This window comes from Patella vulgata, chromosome 4 (assembly GCF_932274485.2).
Source record: "Patella vulgata chromosome 4, xgPatVulg1.2, whole genome shotgun sequence".
NCBI lineage: Eukaryota > Metazoa > Mollusca > Gastropoda > Patellidae > Patella > Patella vulgata.
Window position 1 is genome coordinate 7,759,039 of NC_065882.2, and position 24,369 is coordinate 7,783,407.

Sequence of the window (24,369 nt, forward strand, 5' to 3'; positions counted from 1 at the left end):
GTTTGGATGGCCGAATAGTTAGCGTGTGCTTGTTGTATCATAAGGTCTGTCGTTGAGTCAACTGGTGTGGTTTCGATTCCCGGATTGTACGTGACAAGGAGTGGTGTCGTCTGTCCAACCTCATGCGTTTTCTCCAGGTCCATCGTGAAAGCGAATTATTGAAATAAAATTGAACCATATGTTAGTCCCGAAATGACCTAGTTTCTCGCAAGTGGCAAAAAAACCCATCTCTCTCTCTCTCTCTCTCACTCACTCACTCTCTTAAAAGAGGAAATATATTTTCGAACAATTGTCTGTGATCGCAGATGTCTCTTAAATACGGGTAAATTAAGATTTGTCTAGAAAAATATTAATATTGACATGGTTGCTTCTGGTGGTGAGGTGAATTATTTAGAGTAGAATTAAGATCAATTGATAATGTCTGGTGCTTTCAGGAATACGGCAAGATTTCACAATCAAGTCATGTTTCCACATACAGGCTATTTTATCTTCTCACAAATTACTCGGACCAAATTAAATAATAAAATTATTTCTTCTTCACGAACAACCACAGCCCTTCAATTTAGATTGTTAAAAAGACTGAATCACATACTAATCATTTCGTCGATGGTTTTGTGAAGTGAGGATTATTTTATACAAAGTACCAATCAACCTTGTTAGTAATTCCTCGCCAGTTCGTTATTTTGACCATTTTGTTCAAAGCCTTGTTGTGACCTTCATATTAGCCAGTTTTACGTGATTTCTGGGCAGGAATCAACTGAATAAAGGACTCTAGAACTCTAGTTCCAAATACAAGATCAAAGTTATTGTTTCAAACACAAAGTCTAGGAAAAACAAGGACCAGAAATGACAGTTTCAAATACAAAGGTCATTAATTACAGTTTCAAATACAAAGGTCATAAATTAAAGTTTAAAATACAAAGGTCTAAAGATTATAGTTTAAAAAAAAAAAAAATCTATCAAAAATAAGATATGAAATTACGGTTAAAAAAAAACAAAAAAAAAACATACATAAATAATTTAAAGCTTAAAATTTATTAAATAAACTGAAAACAGGCTATATGACTGAAAACAGGCTATATGATATAAAAATCGATAAGTAATTTCCTGTAATATGTCATTTATGATGTATATGTAATATTATATTGTGCCATCATCGTATTGCTAATATGAAATAGGGTTTAACTTCCTACTTCTCTGAACAAGACTGGCTAAATAAGACTGGCATGCATACGCCATGCAATTTGCTATAAGGGAAATTTTTCCTATCGCCTACTCTTATTTCAAATTCCAACTGCCAAGGGTTCTTTTATGCGTGTATGTTTACATGTACACTAGACCGCCTCTTAAAGTAGCTAAGTCTCTAATTCAATATTGTCCACAGTCTTTGACATTGAAAACATGAATTATTTTTCAATTTAAATCAACATTGATATTGTGATTTTACCAGGAAAGGATGTGCTTTTGATATCCAATATTTAAGATAAAATAAACATTTTACCATTGGTACATTTCAGTGCCATTTGTAGCAAGGGACTTGAAGAACGAGGCTAGACATATTCCACAAGTCATGTGACGGTGATGCAATATTCTTATCTTGAGAGCATGCGCAATAAATACTATCGGTGTAGACTGGAATAACCAAACGCTAGAGATTGCCATTCGATTGGGACTACTGACATATTTTGGCGAACATAACTGATTAAAAATTGCAGTAAAAACGGAAACGATTGAATGTAAATCAGTTTATATACATTCATATTACATTATTATATGCGTTGCGGCCCAGCTGTGTCAATTTCTAGATCCCAAATATTAGCGATTTATCTCCTTTAAAGATACATTATGGGAGATTCGATAACGAGTTGGCAGTTCCCGCTATAATAGTTAAAAACTAGATAGTGTAAAGGTAATTTGCTGAAAATTTCAGTCAAATTGATCCACTATGAGCCGAGAACGAAGCGGGTGAAATTTTCGCATAGTCTCGGTCATCATTACTAAAATCATTAATATAAACAGCATAGTCTCGATTATCCACTGTTTTGATTTAATTATCAATGGCCGTTAAGCGGCATATAGGAATCTAATCCAGCCAACATCGAAGGCTAGCCTTGACATCGAGAGTTTATTATGGTCTGGATAAGTTAATAATGTCTAATTGATAATTTAGATAACATTTCAGGCCTAAAGAAAGACTTGTAATAAGCAGATTTTGCTCTTGCATAATGCATGTTTAATATCCCAATCCCATCCGTTCTATGGTATCGAAAGTCGATTATAGACTAGACATGTGAACAAATGTCTTATTAATAATTTTATATGAGACCCCACAAAAGCAACCAACATCTTCATACAAATGAAGTATAAAACAAAAAAAAAAATCCTTTAAATTTGCTTGTTTTGGGGGTGGTAAGTCTTTAGAGAAATCTAACAAAGAGATTGAGAAATGGTGCTTTACGTCCACTTGACATAAACTAGGTCATTTAGGGACTAACACATGGTTCAATTTTATTTCAATTCTTCACTTGCATTTAGGGATCTTTAGCAGTGGGTGGAAACAGGAAAACCCGTAAAAAACCCACAAGGTTGGACAGGCTAACCTACTCCTTGTCACATACAACCAGGGAAAAAATTTAATAGAAACTAAAGTCGATATTGTTTGCGAAAAGTTCAACAATTTTATTTAAGCCAATAGTATACTGTTACTAATGAAATTTCGTGGTACGTTTGGAGTTTTATTGGGCTTTTGTTGTTTGAGATATAATTCAGTTGAGTTGGGTATTGACACGTCTGTCTCTAAATGTGTAAAGTTTGCGGTGGCAGAATTTAATTAGCAAGTTGTCTGCTTCTTTCCATTCATCATTACCTGTTCAAAATGTCATCTATTGTTATAAATACCCAGATAAAACACACAGATGGAGATTTTGTAACCTAAACTCGTTTACTTTTCTTTTCGATTTTTGTAAATATTGTTCAAACATCATCACTAAGCGATCTACATTGTAACCCGGCTGGCCTGCCTTCAATTGTCTAGTTTTGTATAATAGCGTCTACCACTGTAACCCGGGTATCATTTAATCTTGTATATCTAGCACTAATTTCTTTCACATTCATTCAATATCAAATCTTTGTTTAAAAATTTGTAAAAAAAATATTTTAAAATCACTAAAAATCATCTAATTTGTACTTGTGTCCAGTTTAAAGCTGACCATTCAATTTGCATTAATAGTTGAAAAATAGGTGATGCAAAATGAATATACCAGTATTGAAAATTTCATTCAAATTTCTTTATTCTGAGCGAAGTTATCGATGTTTGTAGTTTTGACAAGATGTGTCCACGTAAAAGATTCCTGTTTTATAATGTCCAAACTAATTATATTTGAGAGAGCATATCTTTAAATAAAATCCAAACTAATTATATTTGAGGCCAAACTAATTATATTTGAGGTTAAACTAATTATATTTGAGGGAACATGTCTTTAAATAACATCCAAATTAATTATATTTGAGGCCAAACTAATTATATTTGAGGTTAAACTAATTATATTTGAGGGAACATGTCTTTAAATAACATCCAAACTAATTATATTTGAGGCCAAACTAATTATATTTGAGGGAACATGTCTTTAAATAACATTGAGGCCAAACTAATTATATTTCACGGAGCATGTCTTTAAATAACATCCAAACTAATTATATTTAAGGCCAAACTAATTATATTTGAGAGTGTGTGTCTTTAAATAACATTCAAACTAATTATATTTTAGGCCAAACTAATTATATTTGAGGGAGCATGTCTTTAAATAAAATCCAAATGAAATACAGTTTCATAATACTTATTAGACCAGTGGTTCTCAACCCTTTTTATGCCAACGGTACACCTTGGAACACATGAAAAAATAGCGGCACACCTGATTAAATATATATATAAAAAATATTTGAATTTTGCAAATTAAATGACTATGAACTTATTAGTAGACACCAGTGAATACTCAATTGGGATCACATGGGTTTTCACATTTTCTTAGTATGCCGTTCAAAATTTTGCGGCACACTTAGGAAGATCTCGTGGCACGCTGGTTGAGAATCACTGTATTAGACCAAGAATAATGTTTGGGGGAACGTATCTTTAAATACTGTTCAATGTATTATAACATCCAACCCAATAGTTAGACTAAGAATCATGTTCTCTCCACCATTTATCAATACAGTATTTCTATTCATGGTTTCATGTTAATCTAATGATATGGACATCTAACTATATAGAAATCTCATTCTGATTCTATTCTCAGTACACAGCTTTTTACGGCAGTAGAATTAGAATTTGATCTCGGTGAATAAAAATGATCTGACATGAGCAAAATAATTGTCCTGGAATAAAAAAAACAACAACTATCTGATAATTTATTAAAGTATTGAGTATCGACTGTATGCTATTTATCAATGTGTATCATTATTCGTTATGAAAACTGTTTTTGCTTTTAGAGCCGCAGTGGTTCCATAAGGGACTGGCTCACTAACCAGGAGGTCCTGGGGTTGAACCAGGTCCTGTAGGATTTTCTACCGTGGTTCCATCTTTGTCAGTGGTCGTTTGGATGGGATGAAAAAACAAGGTCCTGTGTATACATTGGCATGCATGTAAAAGATCACTTGGCAATTGGAATTTGATATAAGAGTAGGCCATAGTGCCACTGCCTGGTCAAAGTTTTATTAATTCCATATCTGTAGTAGGGGGTTGGAGATGGCCGAATGGTCAGCGCATGCACTTGGTATCACAAGGTCTGTCATTGAGTCAACTGGCATGGTTTCGATTCCCCGGATGTATGTGACAAGGAGTAGGATCGCCAGTCCAACCTCATGGGTATTCTCCGGGCCCTCCGGTTTCCTCCTACTAAAGACCCCTATGTGCAATAGAATTATTGAAATAAAATTGAACCATCTCTCTCTCTCTCTCGCGAGGGTGGTGGTTGGGTGGGGTGGATGGTCGAATGGTTAACACTGCGTGCTGTATCATAAGGCCTGTCATTGAGTCAACTGGCGTGGTTTTGAATCCCCGGTTGTACGTGACAAGGAGTAGGGTCGCCTGTCCAACCTTGTGGGTTTTCTCCGGGTCCTCCGGTTTCCTCCCACTGCTAAAGACCCCTACGCGCAAGCAAATTATCGAAATAAAATTAAACCATATGTTAGTCCCGAAATGACCTAGTTTGTGTCGAGTGGAGTTAAACCCCATTTCTCTCTCTCTCTCTCTCTCTCTCTCTCTCTCTCTCTCTCTCTCTCTTATTTTCCACTCTTTAGTGATGTTTGTGGTGTGATTTAGTTGTTGGGTCATGTCACAAAATGTTATCTTAATTACCCTGAAACTATTGCCAAGGTTGAGGAAGTACTTCTTCCTACAAACCTGCTGTTAATAATGCTAAACAATTCCAGACAATTTACCCTAGATACATGTAACTGTTTTGATAGGTTTAACAGACAGAATTTAAACAGGGTTTAAGTCCTAATGCACTAGAAGCAATCACTTGTTGACTACAATCTTGTGAAAAATAAATCTCTAAAAGGGATTAATATCAGTCAAATATTGGTTCAAGTCTGCCAGTGTTTACAACATTTATGTTGAATTGACAATTTGCTGTTTAATAAGCTTGCTGTCAATTTGTTGTCCGTGAAAAATTATTGGTAGGCCTGTTTCAAATTTTATCCGATTGAATCCAAGCTGGGACATTATATAGTATTTTTATTTTGTTTTCTTAATTAGATATCAAATAATCAAATATTAGCGTTGATTAAGTGATGCGAAATTGTTATTTTAAGTAAAATGCAAATAATGCATGATTACCAGTAATTTAAAACTGCCTGAAAAATTTTGAATGTCCCGTTCGTACAATTGCCGCATGCTGGATATTAGTCATAAATTCACTTCTGAACTAAATATTTTTAAAAAATTCAAACCATCTGCCAATGGAAGTATGTTATGTTAATCCATTGTTTGAAGCAGTTGGCCGAAATCTGGCACATCCGTAAACTCTGTGATGTCATACATCCTGTATAAAAACGTGATCTTTACATGTTAGAAATAACATCCAGGTTACAAGTTAGAAATAACGTCCAGTAGAAGGTTAATCTCAGAAATAGCCGTGCTTGAATTAATAATGTTGATTTAGTAATATTGATAAGGTTGAATTCAAAATAGCCATCCTTAAAATTATTAATGATGATGTTGTAATATTCATATAAGGTTAAACTCAAAAATAGCAGCCCTTAAAATTAATGATGATGATTTTAGAGAAAATATCCCATTAGCAGTAGGCAATGTTTATTTTGACTACCATAATTAATATGTTTGGAATTGTATTTGACAATGTAATTACTTAACATACATTCCCACGTAAAAATATTAATAGAGTAATTAATTTATTTCCAATAAAAGTATGTATTGAAAGTAGAGACTCTGAAAAATACTGGATTCCCTGAAAAACACTAGTGAATGAGTGAAATCATATGTTAGTCCCAAAATGACCTAATTGTTCAAGTGAAATCTCTTTCATCTCTCTCTCTCTCTCTCTCTCTCTCTCTCTCTGAACCCTAAATACATTGACAAATGCCTTAGTCCCTCTTTTGAAATATGATCTATTTCAAGTTATGATTATTTGATAAATAAAGTGTTATATTATCCATCAATTTAAAACTGGTTATAGTGCCATGTTGTTCTATATCAGGTTACATGGCATGCCTTTAACACATGTTGATTATAAAGTACTGTTCTTAGTTATAGTAACCTTGACGATATGAGGGGGTGTTAGACCACCGATAAGTTATCTACAAGTACAGCCAGGATTGTTACCTACATCCAGATTAAATTTCACACCTGTTTGTTTCCTTCTTGATGTCAGGCAAGTGCCATAATAATAATAATAATGACTTTATTTTCTGAGGGAATATACTTAGTACGAGAGTTCTAATTTTCAACATGTCCCTCCTACTCTATAAAACTAGCAACTACACTGTAACAATATTTAAAAAGTGCATATATATCATTTATAAGCTTATAATGGACAAATATCAAATAAAAAAGAAAACAAAATGGCAAATAAACATACATTCAAAGGACATCAGTAATTAACAAGGGTTAAAAGATTTAACATGTTTTACTAACTCCTTTTTGAAGATAAAACATGCTTTATGATGACCTGTAGAATTGGTTTTATTACTTACTTTTAAATGTATAAATAATTTAGCTCCTGTTTACCTCTCAGATCTTTTAGAACTTTATACACCAGGCTCCAATTTCACAAAGCATTCTCAGACTTAAGTTACGAATTTACTCAATATTGTATCAAATACATCAATAAGAACCTATGTACAAAGTCTTGTGTTTCTGGATCAAAGATATTTCTCATAAACAGTGATTGAAAGTTGAGTAAATTCTTAACTTAAGTCTGAGAATGCTTTGTGAACTTGGGGCCTGGCCAAACATTACGTACATTAGATAAACTACCTTTAAAGCCCATAAATGTTCAACTAGTCTCTTAAAGTTAGCTGTCTTTAATTTTTCAAGCACCTGTTTTATGGAATAATCTACCATTTAGTTTTAAGATGTTGTACATCTCTATATTCTTTTAAAAAAACAACTTAAAACACATTTATTTAAGCAGGCTTTTAACTGACTCTGTATACAATCGTTAACATGTCCATAATCTTTTTGTTTTTTTATGATTATATTGTCAATTTGTAAAGTGCCTCTGAACATGATATATTAAAGGGCACACTATAAATATGCTGTAATAATAATATTAATATAAAAAAAAACCCAGTTATTACCTTTAATTACAATATGAGAGATGAAGTAATGACAATATTAATTATAAATAGGTACATGTAGCTTAAATCTTCTTTGATGATTGTCAGTTAACAATCAATGGTTTCATTAACTAGATTGGTGGATTGGTTGGTTGAATGGTTATTGAGTCAACAAGCATGGTTTCGATTCCCCGGTTGTAGCCTACGTGACAGGGAATTTGGTCACCTGTCCAACATCGTGGGTTTTCTCTGGGTCCTCGTGTTTCCTCCCAGTGCTAAAGACACTTACGTGGAAGGGAATTATTGAAATAAAATTTAACCATATGTTAGTCCCAAAATGACCTGGTTTGTGTCAAGTGGACTTTAACCCCATTTCTCTCTCTCTCTCTTTAACTGGATGGTTGTGTAGGAGTGTGTGGGGAGGAAACAGATGACATGACGTATATCTTCTTTATTGATGATGGTCAGCTACTTATAATTAACAATCAATGGTTCTATTATTCATCTCGTATTCTAATTGAAATAATAGGAATGTAATTGGAGGGGTGCAGGGCAGGGGAGTGGTAGATCATCTTTGATGGTCAGCAAATTTATAATCAATAATTCCTTTCTTCGTCTTTAATTGTAATAATAGGAAAGCAAGCACTGATGTACGTCATGGGTGTTAAAGGGCAGATCAAGTTTGTGTTGCGGAGTATATTACGTTAATATTTTTTACTCAATTATGGCCTGTTTTCCAGAATATTGTTAGGTTAATCTTGAAATAGTAGGAAAAGAGCCGCGTACGACCCGGTGTAACTGGATGAGTAGACGGGGATGACAGATCACTTTGGATCATAAATTCTGTCAAGTGACATCGATTAAGGTTTTCTCCAGGTCCTCCAGTTTCCTCCGACTGCCAAAGACCCCTACGCAAGCGAATTATTGAAATCAAATTGTACCTAACATCTTAGTCCCGAAATTACATAGTATATGTCGAGTGGACGTCAAATATACACTATGCAAGAGCTAAATCTGTCTATTGCAGGTCTTTCTTTAGGCCTGAAATGTTATCTAAGTTATTAATTAGACATTAATTATTGATCAAGACCATAATCAACTCTCGATGGCATCGGATACTCGAGATATTAACTAGATTAGAACGGTTCGCCATTTAAAAATTTAATTTAAAAATGGGAAAGCGGGGCTAAGTCTCGAATATACCAGTGCCCTGATTACCACTATGCACACATCTTGTCAAAACTACAAACAGTGATAACTTGGCTCAGAATGAAGTAATTTGAATGAAATTTTCAATATTTTCATTTTACATTATCTATTTTTGAGCTATTATAGCAAGAATGGTCAGCTCTTTATCTAAATCTTACACAATGTATCTTTAAACCCCATTTCTCTCTTTTTGTCAACAAGGAAAGAAAGTTTTGTTATAATCGATATTTCTACTTATCTTTGAAATCTCAGCTGTATTTTGCGTTTTCTTAAAGAAATATCTTAAATGTGATTGTGTTTATACTTGACGATAAATAATTAAATATAGCGTGATAATAAGTTTAGTTATATAATCAATGGCTTTTATTTATTTAAAGATTACACAGGATGGCTGAATGGTTAGCACGTGCACTGTATCATATGGTCTGTCATTGAGTCAACTGGCGGGGTTTCGATTCCTCTGTTGTACGTGACAAGGAGTAGGGTCGCTTGTCCAACCTTGTGGGTTTTCTCCGGGTCCTCCGGTTTCCTCCCATTGCTAAAGACCCCTACGCGCATGCGAATGATTGAAATAAAGTTGAACCATGTGTTAGTCCCGAAATGACCTAGTTTGTGTCGAGTGGACGTTAAGCCCCATTTCTCTCTCTCTCTCTCTCTCTCTCTCTCTCTCTCTCTCTCTCTCTCTCTCTTTTTATTTATTTAAAGATTACACAGGGGGGTTTGATGGCTGAATGGTTAACATGTACAAGTTAGATCATAAGGCCTGTCATTGAGTCAAGTGGCGAGGTTTCGATTCTCCACTTGTACGTGACAAGAATTAGGTCCAACCTCGTGGGTTTTCTCCGGGTCCTCCGGTTTCCTCCCACTGCTAAAGACCTGTACGCGCAAGCGGATTATTAAGATGATATTGAACCATATTAAAGATACATTATGAAAAATATAAATTTTAACATATTTACAAATTATTTGGAGGGTTTCTGTTCCGATTGGACACATTATTCCTGTTGCATATTTCTTGTAAAATCTTTTTTTCATTTTCAGTCTATCCTGTATCATTACAGGCCCGGTTCTGTACAGTACAGTGGATGCTTACCACTGCCCCCCTCCCCCGATTTGGAGGGTTTCTGTTCCGATTGGACACATTATTCCTGTTGCATATTTCTTGTAAAATCTTTTTTTCATTTTCAGTCTATCCTGTATCATTACAGACCCGGTTCTGTACAGTACAGTGGATGCTTACCACTGCCCCCCTCCCCCGATTCATTCACTTGATTTAATATTAGGCGTGGTTACCCCTTGTCAGTGATGCAGGACGGAGGTCCTTACAAGGACAGCTGTCTAGTCCTTCGGATGACACGGAAAACCGAGGTCCTGTGTATACATTGGAATGCACGTAAAAGATCCCGTGGCAGTTGGATCTCGATATAAGAGTAGGTGATAGTGCCACTGCCTGGGCAAAATTTCCCTCGTAGCACACTGTATGGCGTATGCCCGTCTTCATTAGCCCAGTATAGGAGCAGAACAGTAGGACGTTAAACCCCATTTCATTTCATTTCATTTCATTTGTTTATGTTTTGCAATGTCTATGTAGGTTGTCTTGTCAGTTTTGTTTTGGGTTTAGTGGGTTCTTCTGGAATTAATATTATAACATGTGAAGCCACATGTGAAGCCCGAAAAAAACTATCTGCAATCAATAGGCAGAGACGAGAGAGCTATCACTCCTAGCTTTCATTTCAACAATAAATTCTAAATGTCTCCGGGGCTAAATAATCCCTCTAACACAAGCATGTTTATTCTTGTGACCATTTGAACCTGTATGGTTCTAACGAGGTGTGCTCAGATTTAATTAGGTGTCGATTAATGATTTAACGGGTAGTCAAGTGTTGATTAGAGGAGTAGCAGACGTCAAATATAGTTTGAGATTCCTTTCATGAGTGCTACAAAACAACTTAATAATTCATCTCACACACAGGCACAGATCCGGAGAATTATTATCATGCCTGTCTCTCGTCTAGAAGACCATAATCAGATTCTTACGGTTGATCATAAAAGTGAATTCAATCAGCTCATCTCGACTTACTGGCTGTTTAATTAATGGATAAATATCTTCTTACATATAATCAATATGGACATATAGACTATAGATAAACCGTCTTCATTAGGCCAGTCGGAATGGAACAGCAGGACATTAAACTCCATTTTATTAGTCCAGTCAATCAGAACAGTAGGACATTAAACTCTATATTATGAGCGAGGGGGGGGTGGATGGCCAAATGGTTAGCATGTGCGCGCTGTATGATAAGGTCTGTCATTGAGTAAACTTGCGTGGTTTCGATTCCCCGGTTGTACGTGGCAAGGAGTAGGGTTGCCTGTCCAACCTCGTATGTTTTATCCGGGTCCTCCGGTTTCCTCCCACTGCTAAAGACCCCTTCGCGCAAGCGAATTATTGAAATAAAACTGAACCATGTGTTAGTCCCGAAATGATCTAGTTTGTGTCGAGTGGATGTTTCTCTCTGTCTCTCTCTCTCCTCCTCTCTACCCATTTTATGAGCCCAGTCGGAGCAGAACAGTAGGACATTAAACCCCATTTTATGAGCGCAGTTGGAGCAGAACAGCAGGATATTAAACCCCATTTTATTCATTATTGAAAATTGATATTCAAACTTGTAGCTTGTCTTTAGTTCATTATATGTTGGGTTTTATGAGAAAATTGATCATTTTGAAATAGCAAGATTTGGATTAAAATAAAGGTTTTTTTTTTCAGCATTCTGTAGAATTTTTTAAACAAGCAAATAAGCGATGTATGATTTGCATTCTTGGAAAATATGAAATTTCTCATGGCTTAATCCACGCTAATAAGATTAATTGTAACATGGATGGGAAATCTTCCTTTGTTTTTTTCGTTGAATATGCAGATTGTTTTCCCTCTAGTAGATTGGGTGGAGCTTAACCGTGCAATAACTAGACGTGTTCAATGTTATTGCACTCTTTTGCTGGTTTACACTAGTTTTAGTAAAAATCATATAGAGAAGTGGGGTGGGTTTTCTGTGCAATAACAACAAGCATGTTGAGCAGTTGTCAATGTTACAAGTCATTTATAGCATGCTTCATTCGTTAACAGGTTTAACCCTTTTGGCCTCTGGTTAAACCTGTTAACTCACGAAAGCCGTGCAATAAATTTAACTTATTTATCATTTAATTCAAAAGGCTAAATCTGCCTATTGCAAGTCTTTTTTTAGACCTGAAATGTTATCTAAATTTTAAATAAGACATTAATTAACATAAAAAGGCTTTAATCAATGCTCGATGCCATCTTATTCGTCAGATTTTTTCTGGATTTGAATCAAATCTGCTGCTCAATGCTCATTGATGATTAAATCCAAAAAATGGATAATCGAGACTTTAGTAATGATGATCGAGGCTAGGCCTAAAAATCAATCAGAGTGGAGCAATTTGACTAAAATTTTCAGAATACTCCTGTTACATTGTCCTTAACTATTATAGTGAGAACAGCCAGCTCTTTACCTAAACTTCCATAATGCCCGTTTAATTAATAAATCAGTTCCGATCTAGACCACGAATTGAATACATGTACCAGATAGGTGTAAATTACTAATTGGTTTAATTACTAAATCAGATTCATTTAGATTAGTAAAACTTCTTTTTTTTTCTGGTCTGACTGGGCTAATGAAGACGGCAATTAGCTCACTGTAGAACGGTACCATTTAATCTTGTGTATTTAGCTTTAATTTCTTTCACATTCATTCAGTATGTAATGTTTGTTTGAAAAATTGTATAAACTCACCCCAAATCATCTAATTTGTACTTGCGTCTAGTTTAACGGTGATTGTTTTATTTTGGTCACGGTGGCTAAGTGGGTTGAGATGCTGGCTTGCTAGCCTGGAGGTCGAGTGTTCGATCCCAGCATTGGCCGAGAAAGTTTTCCCTTGTCAGTGATGTAGGATAGAGGGCTGTCTAGTTGTTCAGATGGGATGAAAAACCGAGGTCCCGTGTACACATTGGCAGGCACGAAAAAGATCCCTTGACAGTTGGAATTCGATATAAGAGTAGGCCATAGTGCCGCTGTCCGGGCAAAATTTCCTTCATATCACACTGTATGGTGTATGCCCGTCTTCATTAGCCCAATTTGGAGCAGAACAGTAGGACATTAAACCCCATTTCTCTCTCTCTCTTTAACAGGGGCTATACTATATACCGGAAAACTACCAGAAAACACCATGTTATACTGAATATCGGAAAACACCGGAAAAACACTAAATACCAGAAAGCACACTAAATACCGAAAAACACCCTAAATAAGTAACCCGGAGAAGGGGTATACTATAAACCGGAAACTAACCCTAACCCTAACCCAGGCACACAGAGGACCAGGCTCCGGGTTACCTATTTAGGGTGCCAGTCTCTGGGTTACCTATTTAGGGTATTTTCCGGTATAAAGTGTGTTTTCCGGTATTTAGTGTTTTTCCAGTGTTTTCTGGTATTCAGTATAACATGATGTTTTTCGGTAGTTTTCCAGTGTTTTTCAGTGTTTTCCGGTATATAGTATTGTCGCTTTAACAGGGTGACTGATGGGAAAATCATTTCGTTACCTATTCAAACACGATTCAATATGACTTTGAGATATGACCATTTTTAGTCACCCAAATATTTAGCTGCCCAGGGGCAGTTTAATCTGTTCTTAGAAGTAGGCTTGAGGTGCACAAGATTTCATAGTAAAGAAAATAAACTCATTTTGCTCCCTCGGAGCAAATGTTGAATTCTGGTAACTTTAAAACTTGAATAAATAAATAAATAAAAAAAACGGTCAGCACGATAATTTGTACCATTTCCCACCACACATGACCCGAGACGAGAATGTTCTTGTAAACACACATGTAATTTGGCACTCCACCAATTATCACATGCTGGCCAAGACAAACTAAAAACAAATAAGAGTTGTCTCCCTTCACAGACAAGAGGCAGAAATGATCTCAGAATTATAGTTTAAAGATTAACAAAATTTCCAATATCCTAATGGGAACTTTTATTTTTTCGTTACAGAAAGATTTAACAGTCCACCGTAAAGGAAGGTAAGTGTCGTAATATTTTAATATATTTATTAAGGTTTCCGTAGTACTTATTATTCCTATAAATAGATTTCTATATACCATGAGTGTTGTTGTGGTTGCCATAATCATATGTAAAGTCAAGGTTAAGATTCTTCTTCTGCTTCTACAAGGTTGATTTTACAGACAATGGTTTCCTAGGGAACTTGCTGTAAAAGCCCTAAGTGAATGAGGAGCTAGAGGGGGTAAATATGTGGGTGCCTGCATTTTCTTATGGTTAAAAGACATGTCTGTTAGCTTTTATATCGAATACATTGAAAAATGTGTAGACGTCCGAGAGATCCATAGATTTACCTAAAACAGCTTGAAGTACCCTAAACAACTTGTATTTTGGTTAAATCTATGGACCACCTTTTCGAGAACTATTTTCAAATGGGCTAACATATGAGATCAATTCAAAGAATTTCTTGTTTGGTTCTCTTTCACATGACTTTACCAATTTTAAATTTAGTGTAGGTTGATGAAAGGATGCAGTAGTCTGTCTGCCATATTCTATAATATGATTATGGACGATGTCTGCAGTAGAATCGTGTCTTGCAATTGAGAATCATATTTTACAGACTGGGATGTTTTATGATTTATTAACTCTGCCCAAAGTTGGAGAGTTGAAAGGTGGAGTGGTTAAATGCACATGCTTTAGATCTGTCTTGACCAAATTTGGAGGGTTAATAGGTGGAGTGAATAATCCACATGCTTTTATATCATAAGATGTCTTTGAGTGGCATGGTTTCGAGCCAAAACTTGTATGTGAGAAGGAGTAGGGTTGTCTGTCAAACCTCTGGTTTCCTCCCACTGCTAACTATATAAAGACCACTATATGTGCATGCAAATTTACTTCCCTTTAGTCGCAAAATGATCTAGTATGTTTCAATTGCATGTTAAACTCTCTCTATCTCTGACCAATTTCTTGAGTATCAAGATTGAAGTTATATAGTGTATTCTATATTTGTACTCTACTCCATGTGTTGTTACTGGCAGATGTGCGTGCAATACATGTACATGTTGTTTATTATTGTTTCAGTTGTTGGGTTGGATTACCTTACTCATCCACCAGATTCCTTAAAATACACTACATATTACATCCCTTCTGTCACTCATTTAGTTTTACTTACAAAAATATTTGAAAATTGATGCCTGGAAATAAGGAATCTGTCACAGACAATGTCAGGCACTAATAAAACCTCTGGTGCCTGTAATTTTGTCTGGCACTAATTTGTCTTTTTTTCTTTCTTTTTTGATATTATTAATAAATGTCTGACACTAAGTTGAAAATGTTAGGTACTATTTCATTAGTGCCTGACATTTTGTCAGGTACATCTAAAATCGTCATTTCCAAGTGTGGACTGTTTGATCTTGGACGTTTTAATTCATTAAGGGGAGCCACGGTGGCTAGGTGGGTAAGGCGCTGGCTCGCTAGCCTGGAGGTCGGGTGTTCGATCCCTGCATTGGCCGAGAAAGTTCATCCCGATTTTCCGACGTGGTTTCCCCTTGTCAGTGATGCAGAACGGAGGGCCTGACAAGGACAGCTGTCTAGTCCTTCGGATGAGACGAAAAACCGAGGTCTCGTGTAAACATTGGAATGCACGTAAAAAATCCCTTGGCAGTTGGAATTCGATACAAGAGTAGGCGATAGTGCCGCTGCCCGGGCAAAATTTCCCTCATAGCACACTGTATGGCGTATGCCCATCTTCATTAGCCCAGTATAGGAGCAGAACAGTAGGACGTTAAACCCCATTTCATTTCATTTCATTTCATTAATTCATTAAGTGGGTGGCTTAATGTTTTAACCCCTGCGCTGTAGATCAGGCCCAGAGTTCACAAAGCATTCTCAGACTCAAGTTAAAAATTTACTCAACTTTCAATCACTGTTTATGAGAAATGTCTTTGATCCAGAAACACAAAACTTAGCATATAGTTTCTCATTGTATTTGATACATTAAAACAAAAAAAAGGTCTGTCATTGAGACAGGTGGATAGATTTTGATTTGGGACTTGTACGTGACAAGGAGTAGGGTTGCCTGATTAACCTCAACGGTTTTCTCTTGAGTTCTCCAAATTCCTCTGGCAACTAATAACCCTTGCTTGCAAGAGAATTATTGAATTAAGATTGAACCATATGTTAGTCTTGCATTTTGTTTCTTGGATGAATTTAACAATAAGAATAACAATACCCTTAGTTTTTTTTAATGTTTCTGTAAATTTGATGCCATATTTATTTTTAATTTTTAGTCGAAATTATGGTCGAAAGTCTGGATTATCTACGTCTCCTACACTGCCCCAGAGATGTCCGTCGCCACAGACTTTGACAGACAGTAAGTAAACATTTATTAATTACAGGCACATGGCAAGAGGTAAATCTGCCTATTGCAGGTCTTTCTTTATGCCTTAAATATTCTCTAAATTATTAATTAGACATTAATTAACTTATCCAAACCATAATCAACTCTCGATGCCATTGTTAGCCTGCGATATTTAGTGGATTTGAATACATTTTGTGATGGATAATTTAACGTAAAAATGGATAATCAAGACTTTGTTTATTATTGTACCAAAGTTAGTAATGATGATCAAGGCTAGCGTAAAATTGAATCTCCAATATCTTAGTTCAGAGTTAAGCAATTTTCAGCATATCCTGTTTTTATTATCTATTAGCTCTTTATCTAATTTTAACTAATGCCCCTTTAATCCATGCTAATCTGTACCCAGATTGATGACTAAATACCGTTGAATTTCATAACATGAGGGTGTTGATTATATAAGAAATGTGGGAACCACAGTGGCTAAGTGGGTGAGACGCTGGCTCGCTCGCCTGGAGGTTGGGTGTTCGATCCCTGCATTGGCCAAGAAAGTTTATCGGGATTTTCCGACGTGGTTCCCCCCTTGTCAGTGGTTAAGGTTGGAGGGCCTGACAAGGACAGCTGTCGAGTCGTTCGGATGGTAAGAAAAACCTGAGGTCCCGCGTATACATTGGCGTTCATGTAAAAGATCCCTTGGCAGTTGGAATTCGATATAAGAGTAGGCCGTAATGCTGCTGCCTGGGCAAAATTTCCCTCATAGCACACTGTTTGGCGTATGCCCATCTTCATTAGCCCAGCCGGAGCAGAACAGTAGGACATTAAACCCCATTTCATTTCATTTCATTTGATAAGAAATGTGGGTTGTTGATCATATAAGAAATGCCTACATCATCGTACTATTCAAGTAGTTCCAATGACCTACATATACTATTCAAGAATAATTTTATTCAACTGAATTTACACTATATAAACTTAAACCAAATCATGCCGAAAGCATTTATCTCAAAATAGCTTTTTTGAACTAAGATTTTAAAAGATATTCCTAGTTTTTTTTACCCTTGAGTTGTGTAAATATTAAGAGTGTAGAGGGTGTATGAATAGATTGAGTTGTTGAGCAATATAATATCAACAGGTGCTCCAAGCAAATATTCTCAAATATTGACTTGCTCTATAATACAGTTCAGTGCATACATATATATTTGTCATACAAAGTTATTCCCCACTTGAGAACAGACCCAAAGCTAATTGACAATTTTAGTTGAAAGCACCAGGTGTATTTCGAGAATTTTGAGACGTCTACATGTATATTCTGTTTCCATCTAATAAAATCAGAAATGTTTATTTAGTCTTTGTGTGTATGGGAGATGTTTTTAAAGAAAAATATTGGTGTCAGCCATTATTACATATGTGGTAGAACTGTTTGAATACATTCTAAATATAATTTTAACACACAGATCATTGCTACGGTAGATACATAATGAAACGGAAGAGACACAAATAATGGAAAACAAGAGTTATCCCTCTATATAACTGAATTTCTGCTCGCTAATAATTCCTTTGTAGACCAAAAGTTGTTATGCAAGACTGCGTGAGTATATCTGACTATGATGGTGGAGAGCTGTATATTTTCAAGAATTGTCTCCCATGTATGGTTGAGAATATGATATTTCAGTTTTGTTCTTTAGGAACATTGTATTAAAGAAGAGGGGTCATTGCACCATATATTTGTCCAGAAATGGTCTCTCTCTCTTTCTCTCTCTCTCTCTCTCTCTCTCTCTCTCTATCTCTCTCTCACACACACACCCATACTTAGTCAATGGTCTGGTTCATTTAATGAGGCATTAAGGTTGAATGGGTTTGAGTAATGTTACTGACAGTCTTACATGTATCCCATACAGTATCCATCCATACTGTGAGTTTACTGTTCAAGGGAAACTACTCTTTCTAGATAAAACATTAAACAACCTCTATATTTTATGGCCACAGATCACCAATGATATCCCCATTGACTTTAATGTTAATTCTCGTCTCTTAGACCAGCTCAAACTTTTTCCCAAATTTTCATTGGGTAGAAGGCTTTCTACCACAGATGGAGCAACATGTGGCAACCTCTTGCCAAAAAGCACGTATGAGGTTCACCATGGAAAACTTGAGATACACAAGCTGGAAGTAGAGACAAGAAAACATGCTATTTTGGACCCTACATTTCAACCTAACCAACCTCTCAACTCTTGTATCCTTCCGCCTCAAAATCATGAATATTCACCAAAACCTGGTAGAAAATGTATTTTCAAACCCTTTTCTTCGATTCTGCACCAAAAAGTCAATAAAAATCACCATGCAAAAGAGGGAAAAAGGGAAAGGGAGGGAAAGACTAAAAATAACTTTTGCCCTACATTCGTGGGTGACGGCGTAGAAATATTTGGTGAGCTGTGTCCATATATCACAAACACTAAGGTACATCAATATATGACAAACAATTTATAAACAAATATCAAATATACCAATTCTAAAATATCAAAAAGATTTATTTCTGATTTGGGAGATTGAATTTAAGTAAGGGGTCATTCATTCCTTGTCAAATTGTCTTTAAAAATGGAAAAATTAAATCATACCTCTTTGATTTTTCTGAAATTTGGTTTATAAACTGATTTTATTTGAAAGACGTGACAATTTTTTTCCGATTTTAAAAACCGTTTCAATATATTATTACCATTACAGCTTCATGACGTTTGAGTTCAAATTTCTTGAAAATCAGACAGAAACTGCTTGACAAAATGGCAGCTCCTTGTATGCAAATGTTGTGAAAGTATGTGATACCAGGGTTGTGGACCCTCTAGAGCTCACAATTTTTATCCGATTTTGATGAAACTTAAAATATATCTTTATATCCCAAAGATTTCAGTCTCTGTCGATATTTGGATGGTTGGATGGCCAAATGGTAAGCATGTGCATGTTGTATCATAAGGCCTGTCATTGAGTCAACTGGCATGGTTTCGAATCCCCGGTTGTATGTGACAAGGAGTAGGGTCGTCTGTCCAACCTCGTGGGTTTTCTCCAGGTCCTCCGGTTTTCTCCCACTGTTAAAGACCCCTACACACAATTGAATTATTGAAATAAAATAAACCATATGTTAGTCCCGAAATGACCTAGTTTGTGTCGAGTGGACGTTAAACACCATTTCTCTCTCTCTCTCTCTCTCTCTCTCTCTCTCTCGATATTTGTGCATTTCAGACCATAACTTTTTGGATTATGGCCCTTGATTGTACGAAAAATCGCTTTTGTTTTTAGCTTGTTCTCTATCCATCTCTTGCCAGGTAACCACTGGTTATCCGTGTTTGATGGAACAAAAATATGTGTTTATATCCCAAAGATCTCAGTTCCTTTTGATGTTCGCACATATCGTATCTTCCTGGATGATGACCTTGATTATACGAAAAATCGCTTTTTGGTTAGCTTGTTCTCTATTCTCTTGCAAAATGTGGGTTTATCTGACATGGCAACCGTGTGTTTGTATTTCCCTGATTTTGAAATGAGGGTAGATGATTATATGATATCAAGATGATATTTATTAGCTTTTGTGACACCCAACATCTTTAATGAGTCATGAATATTCATGAGATTTCTGCAAGGAAAATCAATAATCCAGTATTTGTTGTTACATAGTTTCCTATTTGCATCGAATACCATCGCCTCGCTTCTTGCTCACATCAAATGCTTCAGAAAATCGTGATCACAGAAAATTCAATGAAAGTTATTCAAATTATTTGGAATTTATTCAGAAAGAAAATTGTTGTTGAATGAAATCTCTTATGATCTAAATCATAATCAGACACGAGTAAAATGGTAAAAAGTAATTTGTTTATTTAAAGGTCTGGGCCCTTATTCAAGAAAACTTAACAACCGAAATTTTAAGAAATACTGCAACTTCATTGGATATATGCAAATTGATTTTACTGGTCAGCCAATCGAATTGCTGTATTTCTTAAAATTTCGATTGTATCTTACTTTAAGTTTTCGTGAATAAGGGCCCTGGTTATCATTTGAGGATGTTTGAATCCCCTGTAAACTACAATATTGTGAAAGTTCAGGGCTTTGTTTTAGGCGCGCGCTTAACCTCTCCCACTCGAGGGGGTTAGATGGCCGAATGGTTAGCATGTGTGCGCTGTATCATAAGGCCGGTCATTGAGTCAACTGGTGTGGTTTTGAATCCCCAGTTGTACGTGACCAGGAGTAGGGTAGTCTGTCCTACCTCGTGGCTTTTCTCTGGGTCCTCCGGTTTCCTCCCACTGCTAAAGACCCCTACACGCAATTGAATTATTGAAATAAAATTAAACCATATGTTAGTCCCGAAATGACCTAGTTTGTGTCGAGTGGATGTTAAACCCTATTTTTCTCTCTCTCTCTCTCTCTCTCTCCCACCCAAAATTTGTGTGCCTGAAAAACAACACTCACTGAGAAAGTTCATTGGGATTTTCCGACATGGTTTGCCTGACAAGGACAGCTGTCTAGTCGTTCCGATGTAATGAAAACTGAGGTCCTGTACACACATTGTCGTTCACGTAAAAGATCCCCTGGCAGTTGGAATTCGATGTAAGACAAGAGTAGGCCTTCATAGCACACTGTATGGCATATCATGCCCGTCTTCGTTAGCCCAGTCGGAGGATGTTAAACCCCATTTCCTTTCTAACAATAAATGGTATATATCAGATCAAAGAAATGGTTCTGGGGCCCAGACGTAATCACCCACTGTACTGTACAGTCCCCGTCGGGGGTGTAGGGATACATGCTTCTCTCAAAGTAATAAACAAAATGTAATTCTATTTATAAATTGGCCTTGCCCGTTATTAAATATTTATTGTGAGAGGGAAACTATTTGAAATGTTAAAATGTCAAATAACAATGTCTAGACACAAAGCTAATAATCACACATCAATCTCTTCTTCAAAATAATCGTTATTTATTATCTCTAGTTATTGATTGGTCAGACCATGAATAAATATAAACATACCAAATGATTGGTCAGACCATGGATAAATATAAACATACCAAATGTTTACCAGACCATACTTCCTGTTCTGTTTTTCCTATAAATTCCTCCCACTGCTAAAGACCCCTACGCACAAGCGATTTATTGAAATAAAATTGAACCATATGTTAGTTCCAAAATGACCTAGTTTGTGTCGAGTAGACGTTAAACTCCATTTCTCTCTCTCTCTCACTTTTCGACCTAAATGGGGGAAATAATTGATTTTCTGGGTGGGCCAAATGAGGTAGTTTGCATTGAGTGAAAATTCAACCCCCTCTCTCTCTCTTTAAATGGTGACATCAAATTGTCAGGCACTACTGACATTTTTAGGTTTGTACCAGACGTTTTTTAAAATATTAATACAACATAGTTTGTGGCAGAGAGAATGATGACAAGCACTAAAGGATTTGTGTCCGACAAAGCCCAAGAGTTCTGGATAATGTCTGTGACATTCAATTATTTCTAGATTGTAACTTACATTGGTGATTGACCGAATTTAATCGTATTTGGATCACTGTACTCTATACACAACTACATTCTATTGTGTATCATACAAAAGTCTGCATTCTATTGGATATTCTGGAATATTTTTGTTTTAAAATTTTATTTGAAAGACACTTTAAAACTTGTACCAGTATTACTGGAACTTTAAAACTTGTACTTCTATTACTGGAACTTTAAAACTTGTACCAGTATTATTGGAACTTTAAAACTTGTACCAGTATTATTGGAACTTTAAAACTTGTACCAATATTATTGGAACTTTAAAACTTGTACTACTATTGCTGGAACTTTAAACTTGTACTAGTATTACTGAAACTTTCAAATTTGTACTTCCATTACTGGAACTTTAATACCACCAGTATTACTGGAACTTTCAAACTTGTACTGCTATTACTGGAACTTTCAAACGTGTACCAGTATTACTGGCACTTTAAAACTTGTACTCTTATTTCTGGAACTCTAAAACTTGCACTGCTATTATTACTGGAACTGTAAAACTTGTGTAAGAAAGATTTCTGTTACTAAGTTAATATAAATGACTAGCCTAAGGTGTATCATTAAAGTGTCTGGATTTGTTGGATATCTCCAGAAATAACTTTACGCCATACTTTAAATGATATATAAGAATTCTACCCATCTTTTTTTCTCTCGTATGTGTATGTCGTTAATATTCCATATGATTGGAGTTATTTTATTGCAAGAGAAACTCACTTTCCTAATTTAGCTTCTGATACGTGAAAGAATTAATCTTTAGGTCCGTGTTACTGAATATCGATGGAAATTATTCCATGCATCGCCAAGCGACTGATTATGCCTGGTCAGAATTCTGGAATACTAGGGTTGACCTAGTAAAAGTATCAATCAATATAGTCTTGATTGCTCCAGTCTTGATATGTTGATCGCTCCAGCTCAGATGGTCTGTGTTGCAACTGCAACAAATATTATCCAGTTCATGCTCTTGATTGCTCCGGCCCAGGTAGTCATCATTGTTCCAGCTCTGATTGGTCTGTGCTTCGGCAGGGTTGGATTGCCAAATGGTTATCGCGTGTGCACTGTATCATTTAGTCAACTGGCGTGGTTTCTATTCCCCGACGTTAAACCCCATTTCTCTCTCTCTCTTTCTATTCCCTGGTTGTACGTGACAAGGAGTAGGGTCGCCTGTCCTACATCGTGGGTTTTCTTCGGGTCATCCGATTTCCTCCCACTGCTTAAGACCCCTATACACAATAGAATACAATTGAACCATTATGTTTGTCCCAAAATGACCTAGTTTGTGTCGAGTGGACCTTAAACCTTATTTCTCTCTCTCTCTTTCTCTCTCTCTGGTCTGTGCTTCAAGAACAACAAATATTAATACACAGTTCATGTAATGACATATAGTCTTGATTGCTCCGGTCTAATAGTCTTGATCGCTCCGGTCTAGATAGTCTTGATTGCTCCAGATTGTCTGTGCTTCGACAGCAAGTAAATATTAATGTGGCTGCTGTCTATGTATTCATTCATGCAATGACTTCTGGGAAATGTCTCAATCCACCTGTTCAAATACAAGGTGAAGGTCAACCGATTGTAACAGATACAAGTATGACCTTTGACACTGTATACAAATTTGCTGCTATTTTGTCCAGACCAATATTTGCCATTCTGAAAGGATGCCAAATGTTGACAAATGCTCAATTTTCTTTGTAAATACTGAACAAAATTAAACCATTTTTTGACTGTTATTCCTGGTCGAGTTTTAACATTTGCAAGGGATTAAAAAATCTATCAAATAAATAAATAAAGTCTTCGATCAATTTTTTTAGACCCAGCAAATTACATTTACACTTTCCTGTTTTTAATCTAATTATTTTAAATTACAAATTAAAAAAAAAAGAGAGACACGACATTTAAAAAAAACCCCAACAACATTAATAGAAAATGATGGATATGACGCATTCCCACATGAGTTATTATTGAACTGCTTTCTCTTTCTGACTGACAAACTCATGAAATATTGATGAGTTGCGATGATTAAGTTTATTGTTTTTGTTATTCTGTTGTACGTAAACAGGAAGCTAAGGTATTCTATACATCATTGTTTTAAATCTTTTGATTTATAAATCGATGGGTTTTTAGTCGGAACTTTATCTACATAAGCAATTTAAACCGATTAGAGAGAACCGTGGTGGTTGAGTTGAGTGAAGTAGGACAGTATATGAAATGGGGTTTAAAGTCCTACTGTTCTGCTCTGACTAGGTTAATGAAGACCGGCATACATCATACAGTGTGCTACATGTATGAGGGGAATTTTGCCCAGACATCGGCGCATAGGCTTACTCTTATATCGAATTTCAACTGCCAAGGCATCTTTTATGTGTACGCCAATGTGTACACAGGACCTCGGTTTTTCGTCCCATCTGAATGACTA

The 24,369-nt window shown here is 35.9% G+C and overlaps 1 protein-coding gene across 7 annotated transcripts in view; it reads left to right on the forward strand.

Moving 5' to 3' along the window:
* The window catches only part of LOC126819077 (microtubule-associated serine/threonine-protein kinase 2), a 143,385-nt gene that overhangs the window by 54,507 nt on the left and 64,509 nt on the right, over nucleotides 1-24,369 (forward strand). For all 7 annotated transcript variants that reach the window (XR_008787902.1, XM_056100475.1, XM_056100476.1 and 4 more), the window contains 2 exons: nucleotides 14,068-14,096; nucleotides 16,362-16,444. Coding sequence is in view for 6 of the 7 variants with exons in the window: in XM_056100475.1 (XP_055956450.1) it covers nucleotides 14,068-14,096; nucleotides 16,362-16,444 (112 nt within the window). In the remaining variant the exon portion in view is untranslated. The remainder of the gene's footprint in view (nucleotides 1-14,067; nucleotides 14,097-16,361; nucleotides 16,445-24,369) is intronic.